This window comes from Neofelis nebulosa, chromosome 12 (assembly GCF_028018385.1).
Source record: "Neofelis nebulosa isolate mNeoNeb1 chromosome 12, mNeoNeb1.pri, whole genome shotgun sequence".
Lineage (NCBI taxonomy): Eukaryota > Metazoa > Chordata > Mammalia > Carnivora > Felidae > Neofelis > Neofelis nebulosa.
This window is the reverse complement of record NC_080793.1, coordinates 6028643-6049628: the sequence shown is the minus strand read 5'-3', so window position 1 is coordinate 6049628 and position 20986 is coordinate 6028643. Positions and strand designations below refer to the sequence as shown.

The 20986-nt window shown below is 52.9% G+C and overlaps 1 protein-coding gene across 4 annotated transcripts in view; it reads left to right on the top strand.

The window, feature by feature from the left end:
- FUBP3 (far upstream element binding protein 3) overlaps positions 1-20986 on the top strand; it is a 50342-nt gene that overhangs the window by 20088 nt on the left and 9268 nt on the right. For 2 of the 4 annotated variants that reach the window (XM_058693806.1, XM_058693809.1), the window contains exons 3-12: positions 4290-4323; positions 6725-6774; positions 7163-7234; positions 8495-8552; positions 10736-10898; positions 12060-12158; positions 15342-15467; positions 16512-16614; positions 17463-17563; positions 19611-19752. In XM_058693806.1, the coding sequence (XP_058549789.1) occupies positions 4290-4323; positions 6725-6774; positions 7163-7234; positions 8495-8552; positions 10736-10898; positions 12060-12158; positions 15342-15467; positions 16512-16614; positions 17463-17563; positions 19611-19752 (948 nt within the window). The remainder of the gene's footprint in view (positions 1-4289; positions 4324-6724; positions 6775-7162; positions 7235-8494; positions 8553-10735; positions 10899-12059; positions 12159-15341; positions 15468-16511; positions 16615-17462; positions 17564-19610; positions 19753-20986) is intronic. The other 2 variants (XM_058693807.1, XM_058693808.1) reach the window with 2 other exon arrangements.

The window sequence follows — 20986 nt, the reverse complement described above, 5'->3', positions numbered from 1 at the left end:
ACGAAAATAAGGCCTAGTGCTACAAACATGTATCACAGACTTGTTTTTCCTTGGGTCAGGCAGTGGGTAGGTGCTTGGACTGTGGAGGGGTGCGGGTGGGGTTCCCGGCACCCCCACAGGCTTGGAGACGAGGTCAGGTTACTGCTCACCCAGAGCTTTCTCCTGCCCTCCTAAGACTCTGCTTCTTGAGGGCCAAGGTGGCCTGGTGCACCCTGTTACCCTGGGACTGGCCCAGTGCCTGGGCCAGAGAGGCCTGACCTGGAGCACAGCTTCGGGAGCACAGACCCTGACCTGGGCCCTTCACCTTCTGAGGAAGCGTCTGCCCCCCTGGGCTCTTGTAGGCCTGAGTGGGCTCAGCGGGTGAGGCACCTACAAGAGCCCGCTCCCCAAAGCATATTAGCTTGCAAATGAGGGCGCCCTTATTGAGAGGAGCTTGGGTTCGCTCTCACCTTTTACAAATGACAATTTGCAAAAAGTCCTGAGGGATTACTTGCCTAGGGACTTTCAGCTGACCTCAGCCTGTCTGTGTTTTGTGGCCCTGGCTGGGGAGAGTTGCCTCCTTAGAACACGGGAAGCCTTTGTGCTGTCTTTGGGAGAAAAGTGTTTTAAAAACGCTTTGAAAATGGGAGAAATCCCTGCAGCTGACCGCAGGTATCACTGACGGGAGCCGAGGCCTGGAAGGGCATCGGTCAGAGTCACAGGGAATCCAGGCACGGGTGCAGGATTGTTTCCCAAATCTGCAGAAGGTTTGGTTTATTTATTTGTTTGGTCAGTTATATAAAAGGTGCTGATGTTTTCTGTCCTGGCCGACCCGCTCCCCTGCCTCTGGTCTGCTGCTCTGCGCACCTGCGAGGAGGACGTAGGTGCTGCTGTTCCTCGGGAATGGGGGTTGGCTGTTAAAATGCATACATATTGAAAAGTTGGGTATGTCCCACAGTGATGGTTGGTAGCATTTCTTTCGGAGAAGAGAAAGGAAGACGGTTTTCTCCTCACGGCAGGGGGGCGGGGCGGGAATGTGTCCGGTGCCTTATTTTTCTTCAAAGATCATTACTGAAATTGGCAGAGTATTACTACTCTTTAGAAAGAATTTCTTATATCGTGGCGTCAATCTTTTCTATGGGGAAGCTCATTTTCCCCTAGCCCAGATGGCTTCCCATTATGCGGGGTGCCAGAGTAGATGAGAGCCACACTGTGTGTGCATGAGTGTGTGTGTGTGTGTGTGTGTGTGTGTGTGCGTGCACACATGCCGGAATGGGGCTGAGCTGAACTTTGGAGGAGAGATGAAGCGTTGTTGGCTAGCACGCACCATTAACAGGAAATAGAACTGATGGTATGCAGTATTTTGCCTTTTTTACAGTAAAATGACTGTAGTTACTATTGAATTGAACTTGATAGGTGTTCCCGCAAGCCTCCTTTATTTGACTCCCCCCCACTTTCATCATGAAGACCAAGAGAAGCCCGCCCCCCCCCCCCCCGCCCCGTTCCTGGAGTCAGATGTTACCAGGCTGCTGTGTGAGTGCCTAGCGTCCCTGATCTAACTGCTGGTTTTCATTTTGAGGCTTCAAATGGGAATGTTTCTGCAGGAACCGAAACTTTAAATCGTGTGTTTCAGCTTAAGACTGCGGTAGTTGCATGGAGGAAGGGGGCTGTGTGTCCTTCCTAGGAGTCCAACTCGAGTTGAGTCCAGATTGGAAATTGATTTCATTTTTTTTCTTTAAAATTTTTTTCAATGTTTATTTTTGAGAGAGAGAGAGCGCACGCGTGTGTGCCTGAGTGGCGGAGGGAGGGGCAGAGAGAAAGAGAGAGAGACAGAATTTGAAGCAGGCTCCGGGCTCTTAGCTGTCAGCACAGCACCCGATGCGGGGCTCGAACTCAAGAACCACGAGACCTGATCGTGACCTGAGCCGAAGTCAGACGCTCAACCGACTGAGCCACCCAGACACCCCTGATCTCACTCTTCGGTGTGGCTCTCATCCATGTCTCTGGGATGATGGTGTGTGTGCTTCTGGTTTCAATCTTTGCAAATGCCTCCCCTTTGTCAGCAAGGCATATGGCCGTAGTGTGTGTGTGTGTGTGTGTGTGTGTGTACGTGTGTGTGTGTACGTGTGCAACACCTGTGACACATAACCTTACCAACAAGAGGAATTTCCTTTATTTGTGACAGGCACAAAATTTTAAATGGCTTTTGACCAAGAGCCTCCTGAACGTTCTCGTGAACCTCATGAAGTTCTTTACGGTAGCGTTGCCCTTTACCCTGTTTCTGTGGCTTTTCGGGCCCAAATCTCTGAAGATCATCCGCCTTTTGAACATCTCTTACCAAACAGCACAGCAGGCCAGGAGCCAGGGTCCAACTGTGTTGTCCTGTTTGGGAACTAAGCATCTCTCTGCGTTCTTGGCATTTCAAGCCATCTTAGTCTTCAGTGTCCCTGTGTTCAGTGTATGTTATTCTTTGCCCCTGAGAGGCCGAGCTGGACCCTTGAGGAGGGACAGGTAGCCAAACTCATGGGCACTCTTTTGTGGGCGTTCTTCTTTATTCTTCTTCAGCCTTTTTTTTTCAGACCCACTGCCTTCCATGACGGATGTTCCTCTCTCGCGACACCCAGGGGCTGAGTGTGTGATGGGGGTTCCTTGCCCAAGGTTGTAACTGTCCAGTCTCCATGTTGCTGGGAATCGTGAGCACTGCCCATCCCAAGTGAGAGAGAGCATTTGTCATATTCAAACTGGAAATGCAAAACAAGAATTTTAAGATTCAATGAAAAACAATTCTCTTATCCCTGAGATAAGCAGATTAATGGTTTATCGTGTCAATATTTTGGCTGCAAACCATTATCTTGCCATTGATCCGGAAGAGATACGATATTGACTCGGTAGCCTCCTTTACTTTTTGCTAACATTGTTTCTTTATGCTTTTTCTTCTTCTTCTAAACTATGACCTGAGGGGGCACCTGGGGGGCCCAGTCGGTTGAGCGTCCGACTTCAGCTCAGGGCATGATCTCACGGTTTGTGAGTTCGAACCCCGCGTCGGGCTCTGTGCTGACAGCTAAGAGCCCAGAGACTGCTTCCGATCTTCTGTCCCCCTCCCTCTCTGCCCCTCCCCCGCTTATGCTCCCGCATAAACAAACATTTAAAAAGTACATATCACGACCTGGTTTCTTTTCCTCTGTCTTCTTACGACCAGCTCCTGTCCAGTCAGAAGGACAGGGTTAAGTTCACGCAGAAAAAAAAAGCAATTGGGAGCCATGGACTCGAGATGTCAGACTAGTTCCCTCTTTGTTCTGAAGCTGATGTGACGGACCCTTCCCCACTTCCCTCCTGTCTGTCCCCCGCACCACTCTCCCCAGAGACCTATTTTTGAATGTCTCGCCAGCACATCATAAGGTCCGTTCGGTTCCTTGGAATATGTTTAGGATTCGTACTCTTTCAGTGTCTGCTGGCCGTGTTTCTCGGGCCGCGTTTTCCAAAAGAGAGACACCACGGATTCCTTTTTGCTGATGGCTGGTGAGGGAGCCGCTCGTCAGTAGCTGAAAGAGGGGAAGCTGGAACAGAAAGCGTGGCTAAAGTGGTTTTGTGGGACTGTGATTGCAGAGTGGGTTTTCATAGTAAGGGCCGTTTGGTACTGCTGTCTCTGTGAAACGGGCCGGACAGACACTTGTCCGGTCTTCGCGTCCACGACGTGTGGACTGTGGCGGTGGGTGAACGAAGAGGCCCAAGGGGGGGAAATGCCAGCTCCTCTCCCTGAGATGTGTATGTTTTCGGGAGGGCAGGGAGAACTGGGGGGTGGGGTGGGGGGACGCCCCGTGGCCAGCGGGAACATATGTGCACGTTCTCAGTGACCACAGCTGCCGTGGAGCCGTCCTTAACAATGCTCCCGGGCTCGGAGGGTAAATCTTCTCATTTGTTTGAAAAAGAGAAAGAGGGAACCCGCACTATCTTTACATTGAGTTTGGATCCCGAGCAGGAGGGAGGTGGGAAGGGAGAGGGATTTAGGCGAGCAGGATTTTCTCCCAGGCCTCTCAGCATGTGGACACACAGATCAATTTCTTATCCTGCGTTCAGCTGGACACTGGGTTAGAGACTGTGTTGATCAAGACGTCCCCTCCTGTTTTGTATCATGTAACGCGTTCATTGCAGCCACTGAGCCTAAATTACTGTTTGCTTTCTTTCTGCCTGCCTTTTTTTCCCGCCCCCCCCGCCCCCCGCCCCCGAAATGGGAAGGACTTGTGTAAGGATGGAGTTAGTTTATCCGTGCTAATGCTTTGATTTTTCTTTTCTCTTTCTCTTGGCCACAGTAGGTAACCAGTTAGGGGCCTTGGTACATCAAAGGTAAGCAGTGGGTTATGTTTTATTATTTATTGATCATTTCTAATTGTTTATTGATCCCACCATCTGTACTAGAGTGTTAGCAAGTCAGAGGTTGAGAGTGTGAAAAACCAGGAGCTAGATTTCTTTAAGGCTCAAGGGTTTTTTTTGTTTTTTTTTTTGTTTTTAATAGTCCTTTCCCATACCCTGGACGCTCGAGGGATAAATGAACAGGGAGTATTAAAAATTAGCCACTATTGTATGTAAACTTAATAGACCTCTAGGATGTGGGAGCTGCTTTTTTTCTCTGTCCACCTACTTCTAATTTAAAAGGAGAGACTGTGAAATTTTCCATCCTGATTGGACGGCTTTCCCCGTGTTTTGAGAACCCTTAACGTCTTCATCTGAGCAAACGCGTCGCAAAGAAGTGTGAGTCACTGGGATTTTGCAGGATAAAGCTTGTGATTCACAAGGCCTGGGAGGGCAGAAGCCCAGGGCCCACCCTGTGCCCTTGCAGCAGGGACTTGCCAGAGAACCTTGGAGGAGTGCCCATGTGATCCCCTGCCTCAGTTTACCTTCATAGCCTTCCCTTACAGACTGGGGATTTAGAGAGATACAAAGCCCCCTGGGCTTTAAACAGACCAGTCTCTGTAAGGTGCAGTGTTTGCAGTCACAACGTTATCCTTTAAAAAGAATGAAATACACAGGAAAGCTTGGGACAGTGTCTCTTTCCTCACGGATGAAATTCTGTGCTGTGCATCAGTTACTGTAACATATTATCCTTCATTTTCACCAGCAGCGGTACAGCTCTGTCCTCTTGTGTGCTGCACAAATGCCGGGGGCTTTCTAGAAATCCTCAGGCACCAGTCAACCAGAAGATTTAGTCTGGGTTTTGCTGTGTTACTCGTTTGCTTTGTTTTTTAATGAACTAAAATAATTTAAATGACGTCGTTCGTATCAAACATCGCTCTCCTATAAAGCCTTAATTAGTCAGAATTTTACTTTCCAAGATGTCCGTACTTTGTGCATCAGACAAGCTTCGGCCCCGCAAGTCAGATGGAGCTTTGTCTCCAGGGAGCCCTGAGCAGCCAGCCCCTCTTCACACACTTCTTCCTCAAAGAGGGTCTGCTCTCACCGTCCTGAGGGCGGAGGACCTGCCTGAGTTTTGCGACAATTTGTGTTACGATAGCGTTGAACCCCGTCAGTAAATTCCCCAGTAACCCCTGTTGGGAATAGACAGCAGGTGCCATGCACACGAGCCGCAGTCTCGTGGCTGCACGTATGGGAGCACCGTCACCCTCCACCCCAGCCAGGAAACCCTTCCCACGGGGACCCCGCGCCTCTTTCCGGATGTGTTGGGCCCGCCGAGGCTTGGCGTTTTTGTCCGCGGTTTACTGATTTTGGAAGCTGGAATTGCCTGATTTCGGGCTGAGCTCCAGTAAGTACCCCAAGAGCCAGAGAGGATCCCTGCACACGTATCAACCGGGGGAGGTGAGCTCTGGGAGGCGAAGGCTGTTAGCTCTCCTCAGACTGACACGCTGGCAAGTGCTACTTACGCTATTGAGTTCCTTCCAAGTGCCACACTTGCCCTAAAAACGTGCATTTTATTCGATCCTTTCCGTGATGGGTAAAAATCCAGCTGTGCGAGAGATGTTTAAAAATGCTTATTACCCTTTTTTCTTTTTAAACTACTTGCATTTAGCATCCTCCTAAGGTAAATGTTTAGATTTGATTGCTTTCTGGGGCGTCGGGCAAATTGGATATTGTCCGCAATACACTATATGGCAAATCGGAAGGTTTGTTTGAAAGAACCAGCACAGTAGTTGTTTTAAAAAAAAAAAAAAAAAAAGTGAAAAACAACCCAACACTTAAAGGACGGGATAGCGTTTGACAGAAGCACCTGATTATTCCATCCTGGTCAGCACTGATTAGGCCTCTGTTGGATGCTGGTTCCATTGGGAGTATCTCACCCTAAACATCAGATAAATTAGAGGGAGGCCAGAAAACAAGAAAAAGATTGGGAAACAGGAATGTTGAAGAGATATTGAATATCTGTGTCTAGAAAGGAGACCAGAAGAGAAAGCTAAACTCACTCCGCAAGCCCCAAAGAATGGTTAAGTGTTAGGCAATACTGAGAAGAAAAGGCAGTTGTTAGGAGAGTTGACGGTTTTGTGAAAAATCAGAGGTTTCTTCCTCTGACACAAGGAAAGAGGAGGCTTGGGTCTTTTCAAGAAGTGATTGACCCGAGAGGGTCCATCAGACGGCGCTCTTTTCTCGAGGGCTGTGGCCTTGGTGGCCCAGTCGGCACGGTTCATTTTAAGTCTCTGTCTTCCAGCATTGCCCATACGGGAAATTTGGGGAAAAGCTAAAATGGCTGTGAGTTTCTTTATTCTATATGTTTTTCCAAAATGTTCTTTGTTTTTAGGGCAGTAATAACAGAAGAATTCAAAGTGCCTGATAAAATGGTTGGATTTAGTAAGTATCCGCATTATCTACTTGCCCTGATTAACCTTGCAGTGTGACTGTCACGGTGGTAGAATGCTTTGCACAATGTGTCCCCCAGAGCCCCGAAGTGCTGTGGGTCTCTCTCCAGGCTGAGAGAGATTCGTGGGTCCCTCCCTTGCCACCCCCACCCCTACCCCTGCCCTCCTCCCCACCGCACCCCTCTCTACAGTTCAGCTGGAGCACCCTGTATTTGTCTGCTGTCTTTCACCTGTGATTTCTTTCCATGGGCTCACCAAGGCCACCCTGATTTGTAGTGCTGCGAGCCAAGTGTAAATGTTTGCTGAGTTAATTAAGCCATTCATGCATGGCTAAAGATGGAATGGGGGGGCACGTTCTGACCTTGTTCAATTTGTTTCAGTTATCGGCAGGGGAGGTGAGCAGATTTCACGGATTCAAGCAGAATCTGGTTGCAAAATTCAGATTGCTTCAGGTAAGGCTTCTTTTTTTCGTAGATCTCAGTTCGGTAGAAATCAGTGTTTTGCCAAGTTTCCCAGATTCATTACCTTTGCTCGTTACTTAGAAGTTTGGGGGCCTGGGTAAGTATATGGGATTGCTGTTTTCCTTGTACTTTTGGAGCCGGACTCCCAGATGAGAACCAGAAAAACCAGGGCAAAAGCAGGCCCAGACACGAGGCCTTCCGCAGTTCCGTGGCTCCTCGTGGCCCCTGCCAGACGCCTGCTGCCCTAGGATCTCTGTTTTCTGCACCAGGATGTTATGCCAGACGGCGGGGCCCGGAAGAGTGCTGGGGCTCTGGGATCACTCCTGGGGTCTGCCCACCAGCTCCCCTGCAGTGGGACCGCCCTGGCCAGCTGGGGGTTCTGGCTAAATGAGCATGTGTTAAACGCAGTCCAGGACCCTCCCCAGCTGGGTCCGTTTCGACCATGCGACATGGAGAGAGACAGATTGCGGAAGAAGCGTTTTTATTAATAGGTCTAACGACGAATTTGCATTTGTTCTCTTTCCATAGTGGAGGAGGGGCTTTGGAGGAGGACAGTGCGCTAGAGAAGGTGTTATCCACTGAAAAGATACATATTACAGTGTCCTGAGGGCAGCAATTGGTGTTAGTTGTCCTTTTTTTTTTTGTTTTTTTTTGTTTTTTTGTTTTTTGTTTTGAGTGAGAATTTTGAGAGGCAGCTTTTTTTTAGGAATAAAGTAAAGCATTGTGTGGTGTTGGAAAGCAAGCTTTTCCTGTGTGGTCACATGGCCCGGAACTAGTTCCACGGAGATGCCCCCGACGTCTCAGGGTGGCCTTGCGGTCGCGGTGAGATCATCCGGAGGTGCAGACCGTTAAGTCCCTCGCTAGGGAGCTACCGGGCCGCTTGGGAACAGGCGACCTGAAGCCGCTCTGCGAGCGGAGAAACTGAGGAAGAGCGGGTTACGGGGCTCAGGCCCTCCTTGGCACAGAGACGGGTCCGAAGTGAAGCAGGACTGGTCATTAGGGCCCACTCGGCCACCTCTGCCATGTCCTCCCACTTCCCCTGCAGAGCTTGTTTCGACTTTGAGAACCTAGGGTGGCACTCCCAGCTTACTGTTCTGCCCGCGGGCGGAAGCAGACCGTCTTTTTCTGGGGCCCGGGCTTCTGTGGGGCCGGCGTAGGAGCCAGCCCAGAGAGGCAGTCTGTACATGGGGCAAAGGCGCACAGCGGCCTGGCGCCCACCAACACACCTCCTCTTCTTGGTTCTTCTTATAGAGAGTTCTGGGATTCCAGAGAGGCCCTGTGTACTTACCGGAACCCCAGAAAGTATTGAGTAAGTTTATTTTATTTACTTTCTCCTTGTACTCTTCTTCTTCCTTCCCCACGTGGGGAGAAACGGAAGGGCCAAACTGTCACTGAGCACGGTGGATCTGTGCCGCGGCCCGGCCACGACAGCAGGCGCTCCTGCGGAGAAGGGTCCGGGAGGCTGCCACGCCAGGGGAGTTTCCCGTTGAACGCACGCAGTAGCGCGTTTCGGTCCAATTCCACAGAGTTTCCAGCGGCCGTCCTGACATCTCCTTCCTACACCAGGTTCCTTAAGAGCGTGCGCTCACCCCACCCGAATGCTCTAGTCGACCTTCTTCTTCCTCGGCGCTGTCTCCTTTGCCCGAGCAGGTCTGCATTCGTGAGCCCGTCACTTCGGGAACCAGGGGGACACGCCGGCACCAGGTCTTTTGCCTGGGCCGGTCCCCCTGCCCTTCTGACACTTGCGAACCAAACGAATTGACTCTCGGTGGCCGTGGCTCCACTCGGGGGGGCTGTATGCGCTGATCAGAGGGCATCTTGGCTTTCGGGGCCCTTGCGACCACCTGACGTGGCTTGCCGACCCTGGGCCACCCGAGCCCCGAGCCTCGTATCAGATGCAGGCCTCGTCGATCCGACAGCCTCCTAGGGGACGGGGAGGTACTAACTTCCAGTCTGCTCGCTTCCCTCTTTCCATCCACTGAGTAGCGTTGCACCTGGGGACAGGGGTGCCGAGATTATGGCTCAAAAGACAGGGCTGTTTCATCGTGTCCATTTCTTCGGGAGTCCAGATGAGTTTAAATTCTCTTGTTCTGCCGTCGCGTTGCAAGCAGTGAACCAGAATAAAGACTGCCGGCAGGTGTGCATTCTAGGGCACGCGGGATGGTTTTGCTGGAGTCACGGCATTTTTCTTCCAACACAGGTTAATTTAGCACACTAGCAAAATACTAAAAAGCCGCTAGGCTGAGAAGACCCGCAGGCCGATGCTGCACACAGAGGCTCAGGACTCCCAGAGGCAACATCTGTTTCCCACCTTACTCTTCTAACCGTTCTGCATCTCTTCTCCCCAGGCCTTCGGGGTAACAGGATTGTAACTTCAGGACAGTACAGCCGGCCTGTGTAGTAGCTGAATTCTTCCCTATTGGAGGAACCAAAAAATAGGTCGTACGTGGTAGTTTAAAGAATAAACAGTGAAAACAAAACAAAAGGCAGCCAGGGGAGATTCTGGTGCAGAAAAGGCAGTTGCCCCATCAGGTGGCCTCAGTGGGTTGGGTGGTACTGTTTGAACACTGCGGTTTCCCTCCCCCGCCTCCAGATAAACCGGCACCAGACAGCATCGCAGGGAAAAGCAGGGTCCTGAAAATCCAGCCGGAAAAGCTCAGAGCAGGCGTTTGTGACTCCACAGCCGCACCAGCGTCCTGCCTCCTCCCTCTCCCACCCCTCGACACCAGACTGGCGGTTCATGGCCTTTGCTCAAAAGTCATAGACGGAGCGCCTGGGGGGCTCAGTCGGTTGAGCGTTCCACTTCGGCTCGGGTCACGATCTCACGGTTCATGGGTTCGGGCACCGCGTCGGGCTCTGTGCTGACGGCTCGGAGCCTGGAGCCTGCTTCCCGTTCTGCGTCTCCCTCTGTCTCTGCCCCTCCCCCACTCACACTCTGTCTCTCTCTCAAAAATAAAAAAAGATTAAAAAAAAAAAGTCGTAGAGCAGGTTGGTTAGGGGGAAGACCTTTGGAGTCTGGGAATTCGGATGGTGATTACTAACCCTTGCTTTCTTTCCTCCCATCTCGTCTCTCGCTGCTCTCTCCTGCCCATATTTAACCAGTGTCCTCCCGAGTGTCTACTCTGGGGGAAGCGTCATGCCGGACTGGGGACCAGAGGGAGCAAAGGTGGTCTCTGCCCCCATAGCGGCTGACATTTCTGATAGGAGACGAGACACGTGTGTGAAGTGAATGCCAGACAGCAGCACGAGCAGAGGGCAGGCTGGAAGGGGCTGTGTTGGAACACTGGCGTGCGGCGTGGGTCGCTTTTAAATTCCAGCCCAGTAGCGTGGCGGATGGCAGAGACCTCCCGGGTTGTGGGGGCAGGAGCTGGAGCTGGATGGAGGGCTGCCTTGACTCCTTCGTGTTCTTCCCCCCGGTGCTGTTTCCCCTTCGTGGGTGCCTAGCGCATTCATTTAATGCTCCTTCTCTTGTGATTCTCTTCCCGCCCAAAGACAAGCCAAACGGCTCCTGGGGCAGATTGTGGATCGCTGTCGGAATGGACCTGGCTTTCATAACGACATAGACGGCAATAGCACCATCCAGGAAATTCTTATCCCCGCGTCTAAAGTGGGTCTGGTCATCGGCAAAGGAGGGGAAACAATAAAGCAGCTGCAGGTAGGTGAGCCCTTAGCACAGCGGTGCTTAAACAGACCTTCCAGCCTCGCCGGACAGATGCTTTTCTGAACGTTTACCCTGGCCAGGCCTGAGGCCCGCTGTGATGCCGAGTCCTGCAGCTCCCCCGCCCCGCCCCCCGAACTTACCACGGCCTTGGGGCAGTGACGCTCTGCTAGGATTTTACCACCAGATGACCACATCTCAGATGAAAAGACTGTGTCCAGAGCTGGGGCTCTTAGCCAGCCGTACGCCCCCTCGTTACCTGTGTGATCTTAAATACGTTTCTGTGTATCTCGAGGACTCGGGAGTCCTTGTCCGTAAAGGCGGGGAAGTGCCTGCCTCACTGATGTCAAGAAGCTGAAATAATACTTGCGATTTTATGTTTAAGACCCCAGCCCAGAGCCTGCTACTGAGCAGATGCTCTGTGGATGTTAGCTGCTTCTGTTCCAGAATCCCCCATCAGAGACCTGGGGAGCCAAACGTGTTTCGGAATTGAACAGCCCCGGCAAGTTCCGGGACCGCACCCTGTAATCCGATGCCTGTTTCCATAGCCAAATACAATGACGGTCACGCTCAGTGAGGGAAGGGTCTAGAAATAGGCTTCCGTGACCTCAGGCTGGCTTTGCTGCCAAATGAGTTAGGAGCAGACTTTTATTTCCAAACTTTTGGGCTTTCAAAGTGGCAGGTCAGGGGTCCTGGTCCGCCGTGGGTGCCCTCTCGTGGCCCGGGCCCCGGACAGGTGGCACGCTTGTGCGTGGGCTCCAGAGCCCTGGAAGCCGGAACCCACCTGCTGCTCCCTCCCTCCCTCCCGCTCTGGAAGCCCCGGCGACTTGCTGTCAGAGCCCGCCCAGCAGTGAACGAGAGAAACGGTCGCACCCGCTTCTCAGAGCTGCTCACCAGCCCCAGCGAGAGGACGTCCGCGCTGGGCACTACATAAAAATTGCTCACTAAACTGGGATCTTCTGGGGACCAGGAAAGGAGGAGGGTTGGGGGAACTGGTTTTCCGTCTCGCACTTGGAGGCTCTCTGGCATGGCCTGTATGCCGGCATCCTCGGGGGACAGCGCCTCATGGTGGGTGGGACGTGGCCCAGCCCTGCTTCTCGTGTGGCACTGCATTCTCCTTCGTGGCGGTGAGGGCCATACCGCGTGCTGCCCCCACAGGAGCGGACCGGTGTGAAAATGGTCATGATCCAGGACGGCCCGTTGCCTACGGGAGCAGACAAGCCTCTCCGCATCACCGGGGACCCGTTCAAAGTACAGGTAGGAAAGACACCGTGAATCGGGCAGGCCCCGGGTGTGGGGGTATCACCTGGTAGGACGTGTAGGACTGTTACATCATTCGGGAGGTTCGAAAACTGGATGGTCCCTTATTTAAGGTCAGCCGTCGTCCCAAACCAGGTGTGATGGTGGAAGGGCTCGGGGGTTGTACTGCCTACACCAGAGCCACCGGCCACAGGCGGCCATTTAAATGAACTCGGATTCAATGATTGCCCTCCTCATTTACGCTGGCCATATTTTGAGAGCCCAAGGGCCCCATGAGGATGGTGGCTGTGGTCACGGACACTTACCCATAAACGAAGATGGTTTTGTTGCACCGATCGGATGCAGTTTTCCACGTGGTGGCCTGTGGGTCCCCTCGGGTGCGGGCTCTGTTTGGCTCTTCCTCGCTCGTTCTCTCTCGGTCCGTTTTTGCAAGGCCTCCAGCTCAGGCAAGAGGTGAGCGCCCCACGGGCACGTGTGTGTCCTCGTAGCAAGTGTCCTGTGCCCTGAGCTCCTAGCCACAGAGGGCAGCCCACTTCCGAAAGCAGGGAGGGGCTCAGCTGGAAACCGTCATGGCCTGAGCTGAAGGGGCGGCTTCGCCGTCCACCTCTCGCTGTCGGCAGGGATGCGAGTGGGCTGCGGGCGTGGGGACGTGTCTGTTCCCGTGCGATGCGAAGGTTCTTTTCCTGCCCGCTGCAGCGTGCCTCGCCTTTGCCGCGCTTAGAGGAGCTCCTGGGTGACGCACCTGGCGAGCTGGTCTGTCAGCAACAGCTGTTGCTCTGTCGGAGTCTTGGGGCTTTGATCCAGTGGACGTTACCAGTCTCTGGCAAAATATCCCCCCCCCCCCCGACTCTCCCCCCCCCCCCAGCATTATATGTACGTGTGTGCGTGTTTATTTACGTATTTATTGTAGTTGACCTACGATACCATGTCAGTTTCAGGGGTGCAACATGGCGACTCGACATATTGTGAAATTGTAGACGTTACGATATGAGTGTGCTTACCGTCCATAACCGTCACCATACAGGGTTATTACAGCATTATCGACTGGACCCCCTATGCTGTACTACTCAACTCCGTGACTTACTTATTTCATAACTGCAAGTTCGTGCCTCTTAATCCCCTTCACCTATTTATTTTTGAGAGAGCCTGAGTGTGTGCGCGGGCAGGGGAGGGGCAGAGAGAGAGGGAGACAGAGGATCTGAAGCGGGGTCTGTGCTGACAGCAGAGAGCCTGATGCGGGGCTTGAGCCCACAAACCATGGATCGTGACCTGAGCTGAGGTTGGTTGCTTAACCGACCGAACCACTCAGGAGCCCCTGTAAAATAATGGTTTTAAAACAGGATTGAGGGCCAGTGATTAAAACGGTCTCTTTCCGTAGGCTGCAGTCAGGGACACAGCCCTTTACACCCTTCAGGTGGGCCCAGGTCCCCCAGGGGCCTTTCCTCCCAGGGCTTTTCACCTCTTCAGTTGCTTGCTGGTGGGCTTGCCTTCTCTGTTGGAACTTCTGGTTCTTTTATGAAAAGAATACCAGAGCAAAGAGCTTACTTTGTTAACGCTTCAGAAATCTGCAGGAGAATAACTACAACAGGTTTTTAGTATTTTTTTATTTGAAAATTGTCTGTTTGCTCTATTTAGCATAAATTATTGTTCATTTGTTTTCTCTCTGTCCCCAACTTAAAAAAAATTTTTTTTTAACGTTCTTATTTATTTTTGAGAGACAGAGTGTGAGTGGGGGAGGGGCAGAGAGAGAGGGAGACACAGAATCTGAAGCAGGCTCCAGGCTCTGAGCTGTCAGCACAGAGCCCGACGCAGGGCTCGAACCCATGATCCTCGAGATCACGACCCGAGCTGAAGTCGTATGCTCAACTGCCTGAGCCACCCAGGTACCCCTCCCCAATTTTAAAAAAAGTTTTATTTTTTTTTAATGTTTGCTCATTTTTGAAAGAGACAGAGCACAGAAGACAAAGCACAAGCAGGGGTGGGGCGGAGAGAGAGGGGGACACAGAATCAATCTGAAGCAGGCTCCAGGCTCCGAGCTGTCAGTATGGAGCCCGACGTGGGGCTCGAACTCACAAACCGCGAGATCGTGACCTGAGTCGAAGTCGGACACTTAACCGACTGAGCCACCCAGGCGCCCCAATATCCTCCCCAACTTTTTATCATGAGAAACTTCAAGCTTATAGACACGTTGAAAAGAGAGAAGAGTGAGCACCTGTGTAGCCCCATCCTGCCTGTCATTTTACCACACTTGTGTCTGTGCATGTGTGTGTGTGTTATTTATTCACTTACGTCTTCCTCGCCAGTTGTAAGTTAGTGGCAGGCGTCAAGACTGTCCGCCCGTAGATCCTGAACATGTCTCTCCTGAGAACTAACTTCCGCAAAACCAGGCCTAAGAAAAGAACAGCAGTCCCCTAACCTCCTCTTACAGCCTGTCCGTACTCCCGATTTTTCCAAATGTCAGAAGACTTTAATCGCTATTTTGGGACTTTTTGGTTTGGTTTGGGTTTTCCAGAACCAGGGTGCGGTGTGGGCTCCCACATGACCTTGAGCTGTTCTGCACGGCTGGTGCTTAGTGCAGATTCCTGTGGGGCTGGGACTGGTGTGGGCCGGCCGGCTGGGCTTCAGTGCGTTTGTGGGGAGAGGAAGGACTTGCCTCCAGGATTGCCAGGCCTGGGAGGCAGTCTTGCCTGTATTTGGGGTATTTGGGGTATTTGATCTCTGGGTACTAGAAGGTCTTTCCGGGCTCCCTGGGCTGGCCTTTTCCCTTTATGTCCCTGCTGCTTCTCTGTGATGGGGTGCCTTGTAATGTCTTCTTTTCCGTGGAACCTGCACACAGAGCTCTCCAAAAGAGACAGTGTGCCAAAATGCCTCAGGGCCGTCTTAAGCTCTGACCCAGCGCAAATGTGCTGATCCGACTGTGGCTTAAAAGAGGGTGGGCCCTGGTCCGTGTGGGTATCTTGGGCAACGTAAGGAACACATCACCTACGATCTGATCGGTGTGACCCTCACTAGCCTTCCCCGGTCTCATGTTGTAATGCAAGAAGGGAGCTGTCCCACGGCCAAGCGCCTTCCGGGTCTTTCAGCCCAACTTAACAGGGTCTGATCTTGAAATTTCCCCTGGTGTCGTGTCTTTCCTTACGGTTTTGTTTTCCGTAATGGCTTTGCTCTGTGTTCACGCAGCAAGCAAGAGAAATGGTGTTGGAGATCATCCGGGAGAAGGACCAAGCTGACTTCCGAGGCGTCCGCGGTGACTTCAATGCCCGCGTGGGAGGAGGCAGCATAGAGGTATGCTTGACCGGCCGGCTGGTTAGTTAGTTCCCGGGCAAACGGGGCCTAGCTTTGGGCCCAGCTTTCGGATCATAGGCCACGCTTTGATCTCATCTTGGCAGCCGGGGCTGGTGTGAGGAAGGACCCAGCCGTAGGGGGAGGAGCCAGGCGGTGGGGGGCATAGCAGCCATCCTGCATTGCAGGGAAATGGGCCATTCCTCTGGGTTGTGAGGATTTCCTGCTGCCCAGGTGAGGACCAGAGCCCAGATTTTCTCAGTGCTCTGCGTCGTGATGTATCAGACTTGGAAGCCTGGCTTGGAAGAACGGGATGAAAAGCTTTCCTTTCGAATGAAATCTTGAGATCCACAGCCCCATGGGTGGACCTTGCAAACGTCATGCTTAGTAAGATAAGCCAGATACAAAAGGATGAAATACTGTGTGATTCCGCTTCCGCGAGGTGCCTAGAGTGGGCGAGTGCATAGAGACAGAATGGAGAGGAGAGGTGACCAGGGCTGACGGAAGGAGTCTCCATTCAATAGAATACGGTGTTCTGGGGGACAGCGATGAAAAGGTCTGGGGGATATAGAGACCGGTGATGGGTGCGTAACATTGCAAGTGTTTAATGCCACTGAACTGTATACTTAACGAAGGGTTACGATGATAAAGACTGTGTTCTGTATATTTCACCGGACAAAAGAATGAAGGGCGGGGAAAACGTTTCACGGACCGTTAGTATAATCATTGTGCACGGTACATTTGTGCTTATTTCAGAGAATTGGGAAGATAAGGTTGCCATTTTTAACCTTTTTTTTTGATAAGGTTTATCTTACTTTGCTTCATTTTTGTAACTATTTTGATCGAATATACTTAAGAGGCAGGAATGCCATCGTCAACCGTGGTATTTTTCCTTTTCCTAAGAGGGAGAAACGTGCTGCGTTATATCATTTCCAGGAAGGCACTACAGTCAAAATCAAGTTGTCTGTTCTTTCTTTTCTTTTTCTTTTTTCCTTTTTTAACGTACCGTTTAAGAAACAACCGATTTGCAGACAGCGCTGATCAGGTTCTGTTTCCCTGTGCTCTCAGGTGTCTGTGCCGAGGTTTGCTGTTGGGATCGTAATAGGAAGAAATGGGGAGATGATCAAAAAGATTCAGAATGATGCCGGGGTGAGGATTCAGTTCAAGCCAGGTTGGTTTTGATGACTCTCAAAAACCCTTAGTGCCGCGAAGCATTATAAACGCGCTTAACGAGACAAGGACTCTGTACTTAAGCTCATGTGTGTGTTCTCTCCACGCCCCCCTCCTCTATTCTGTTACCAAAATACCAGTCCAGCTTTCTCTGGGCCCTCATGGCGTTTCCACCTTTCCATTTGGTCAAGTAAAGACTTCAAAAAAAAAAAAAAAAAAAAAAAATCTGTTATTTTGACTTCATCATTTAAAGGTAAAACCATTTGAAAAAGGACTAATATCTTAAAACGAAGGACAGACAGTTCCTTAAATGTTACAGTTTTGCCTTCAGGAGCAAAATTATTTACATTGTCTTAATTTCCCCGAAGATGGGAAAACATTGCAGTGTGCTGATTTTTGGAAACGTTGCCATACCTCAACTCTGCCTTCTTTCACGTTAGTTGCTTTTTGTTTCTGTAATGATATCTTTTTAAAATGGCGATAGCTTGGGGCGCCTGGGTGGCTCAGTCCGTTGAGTGTCCAACTTCGGCTCTGGTCATGATCTCACGGTTTGTGGGTTCGAGCCCCGTATTGGGCTTTGCACTGACAGCACAGAGCCTGCTCCAGGTTCTCTCATCTCCCTCTCTCTCTCTGCCCCACCCCCACTCTCTCTCACAAATAAATAAAAAGATTAAAAATAATAAAATGGCTGGAATTGCATGAGAAGCGAGTGTTGGCATAGACGGTGTAAAAAGAGGTAGACACGTACGTTTCTCTGCGCATCTGGTAGGAACAGCGATTGCAAGTCATCCTTTGTTTCCAAGTTACATCTGGGCTTTTTCTGACCCTGTCTCTCCCTTTGTTCGGCAGACGATGGTGTTAGTCCAGAGAGAGCTGCCCAAGTCATGGGGCCCCCAGATCGGTGTCAGCACGCAGCACACGTCATCAACGAGCTTATTCTTACAGCCCAGGTGAGTCCGGCTCTCTGGAGTTGGGATATGTCCCCTGCAAAAGCTGATAGTGCCACTCAGGGTCTCGGGACAGCACCACAGAGCAGTCGCGTCCCCTCGGTCACATTCTGGAACCCAGGTCTCTCGTCGGTTGCCTGCCTCTGGGGGCACAGCCGGCGGCCTCTGTGCATCTGCCCTTTTCCTGCCTTCCCGTTTTTTTGGTGCTAGCTTCTCGCTCTCCTGACTTTATTGTCCCAGGATCTAGCTTTTGTTCATTCGGTAAGTTCCTGGCTGTGGGAACTATCCCGAGAAGTACAGTGCAGGTCGCCAGGTTTCCAGCCATCCGGTGCACTGGGCACAGGACTATTCGGCGAACTCCAATCTTCGCTTCAGAAAGCACTTCAGGACCCCCCAGGTCTTCGGGCTGCTTTGAGGCCCTGGATTCCGCGCACGTCTCTGTCTCGGGGACGTGAGCAGGCGTGTGTGACGCCGTTAACATCTCCACCCGCACCCCGGTTGTGAAGTGCCCTGGGAGTCGCTGTGGCCGAGCTGGGTCGGCGTGTCCCCTGAGGGAAATTTCAAAACACCTAGAGCCGAAGAGAAAAGCACGGGATCGGACACCACAGCCCCAGCTCTGCTGTGAGCCGCGCGAGCTGGGACCCGTCCCCGCATCTCCCTGGGCCGCGCCGCCCACGGGGTCCCCCAAGCCGTCAAGCGTCCGTGCTGAAGTTACGGGTTTATAGCCCCCTCCCCAGACTCCCCGAGTCAGCACACCCCAGAGAGGGGCTTGGGCTTCCTCTGGAGTTATGGGCGATTCTTAGGATCAGATGAACTCAGAAGAGAATCCCTCCGTGAGCCCAGCATCCTTTTTAGCAGAGAAGCGTCTACGGACCCGGAGCTGCGGAGGCACAAGCGGCACCTCCGAGAATCTGATACCTGCCGGGGAGTTGGCTCCGTGTGTGTGTGTGCACGCGCGTGTGGGTGTGAGCGGGCACGCATTTAACGTCCGTCCCTAAAATCGCCACATTTACTCACTGTTTGCGACTCATAATAGCCGAGCGCAGGGAAAAAGGCACTCCGATCGTCTCCGCTTTCTGCTGGTTTAGATTCTGGGTGAATGCTCAGTTTACTCTTTGTCAGCAGAGGCAGGTCTTGCCGAACGTTTGTCTGCCGTGTCCAACATCTGTTCACCTTCTCCCTTCCGTGAGGGAGCTCTCAGCTGGACCAGGTTTGCCCTCAACAGATAAAGAAGATGAGGGGGTGCCTGGCTGGCTCAGTCGGTTAAGCGCCCGACTTCAGCTCAGGTCGCGACCTCATGGTTCGTGGGCTCGAGCCCCGCGCCGGGCTCTGTGCTGACGGCTCGGAGCCTGGAGCCCGCTTCGAGTTCTGTGTCTCCCTCTCTCCCCCTCCCCCGCTTGCTCGCTCGCTCGCTTACTCTCTCCCTGTCTCTCAAAAATAAACGTTAAAAAAAAAAAACCAAACCAGATAGAGAAGATTTTAAATGCTGCAGCTCCAGAGTGACTCAGAGGACCAGGACCTCCGATGAGATTGGCTGCCCCCAAGGGAAAGGAACCTTCTGCTGGGTGTTGGCCTAGGGTGTTGGCTGAGGGATGTGCTCTCTGCTGGGGGTGCGGCGTGAGAAGGAGTCAGAGGCCGCTCCGCCCCCAAACCGCGGGCCCAGCCGCGTGGCTTGTTCCCTCGGCCTCGGCGTGAAGGAGAAAACTGGCTCCTGATACCTGGACTGTAGGGCCCAGTCCCAAAGACTGCCCAGCAGAGGGGCGCTGGGCCTCAGACACCGGAGTTTATGTCTGACTGCCTGTTTTAGTTGGATGGTTCAGGGCTGTTTATGTAGCCGCCGTTAGCCTGCACACGTCCTCCCTGAGCGCGCCTGTGATTGGTGTTAATTCCGGCTTTAAGAGAGCACTTCAGAATCTGAAACGTGGAAAGGTGCTCAGGTTGTAATGCGTGGCGTTGATTCCATCCCGTCACTTCACCTCCTCCCCGGAGATGAAAAGTGGTCCCGGTGGCAGTGGCAGAAATCGTCACTCGAGCTTTGCTTCCCTCCCAGGAAAGAGATGGCTTCGGAGGCCTTGCGGTGGCCAGAGGACGAGGCCGTGGCCGTGGCGACTGGAGCGTGGGTGCCCCCGGGGGCGTCCAGGAGATAACGTACACCGTGCCGGCGGATAAGTGCGGCCTCGTCATCGGCAAAGGTAAGGAGGAGGCACCGGGGTCTCCGACAGCAGACGGGTCCCCTACGGTCCCTCCAGAGCGCGCGGGCGGGTCTGTGTGCCGCACTCGACCGAACGTGCCGGGTCTGGGGCATCCGCTGCCTTCCGCGGGAACCCGACCGGGTCGGGTCTTCTCACGAACACGGGCAGAGCTAGTCGTTGGCTCCCGTGTGTGGACAGACGGCGGGGAAGACCCACCGGCAGCAGAGCAGGCGCCGGTTGTGGGCGAGGCGCCCCGCACGCGAGGGGCCTCTCGGCGTTTGCCGATCGACTGATCGGCGATTCGCTTCCCTCCGAGGAACTTAGAGGAACGGTTAAGATCGTTGCTCAAGTGAAGATTGCCGTCCGACAAGCGTGTCACTTCCGGTCCTTAGCGGGCGTGGGCACTTGGGCTCTGTGGACACGCAGGAGGATGGTGTTTTACGTTTTCGGCCCGTCTCCCGTGAGTAGCAGACACCCCGCGGAGGGGAAAAGAAAACTGACGGGATCGTGGTTTCTGGGCTTTGTAGAGAGTGTTAGCGAGAAACCCTTGTTGGCGGCTGGTGTGGCCCCTCTCCGCCCTGCCCTGCGAGCAAGGGAAGAGCAGGCAGACATCGCTGCGGCGGCGAAGGTGTCTCCGTGAGGGGTACCGTCCGTGGGCCCTCGGGGGAGCCTCGCCGGGGGCAGCACGTGCGCGCTTGACAACCTGTGGGGGAAGCAGAGACAGGCTCCGCCCCAGGGCTTCTCCAGTGTCCGCGACCCCCAGCCCTCCCTGACCCGTCGGAGACATGCTAATGATCCACGGCGCGTGATCCAAGAACGTCTTCAACAGGGAGCCGAGGCTGCCTTAGCGCGCTCGTGCGCCTGCACGCGCCCTCCTGAGCCTCTCGGTCACCTTCTGGAGTCTGCGCTTAGCCCTGCCCGTGAACAGTGCGTACGCGCTTGTATGTGTGCTCTTGCCAAATGTTTATCTCCCGTCGTCTCTTAGATTATTTACCTTTCGGAGGTGGCAGGAACGGCGTGGGTTCGTTTTAATTTCCCGGCAGGGGATACGTGCTGATGAGCGTTTAGTGGATATTGTCAGCTGCCCAGATGCTGTGTTAAGTCAGAGCCGCTCCCCGGACCATCGGCCTGGCTGCTGCGAGATGAAAACCAGTAGGTGCCCGTAGGTTGAGAATCAGATCTAGGTTTCTGTGCCTTTTGAGAACCGTTTTGTCAGCGAGGTTTGGCCGTGCGT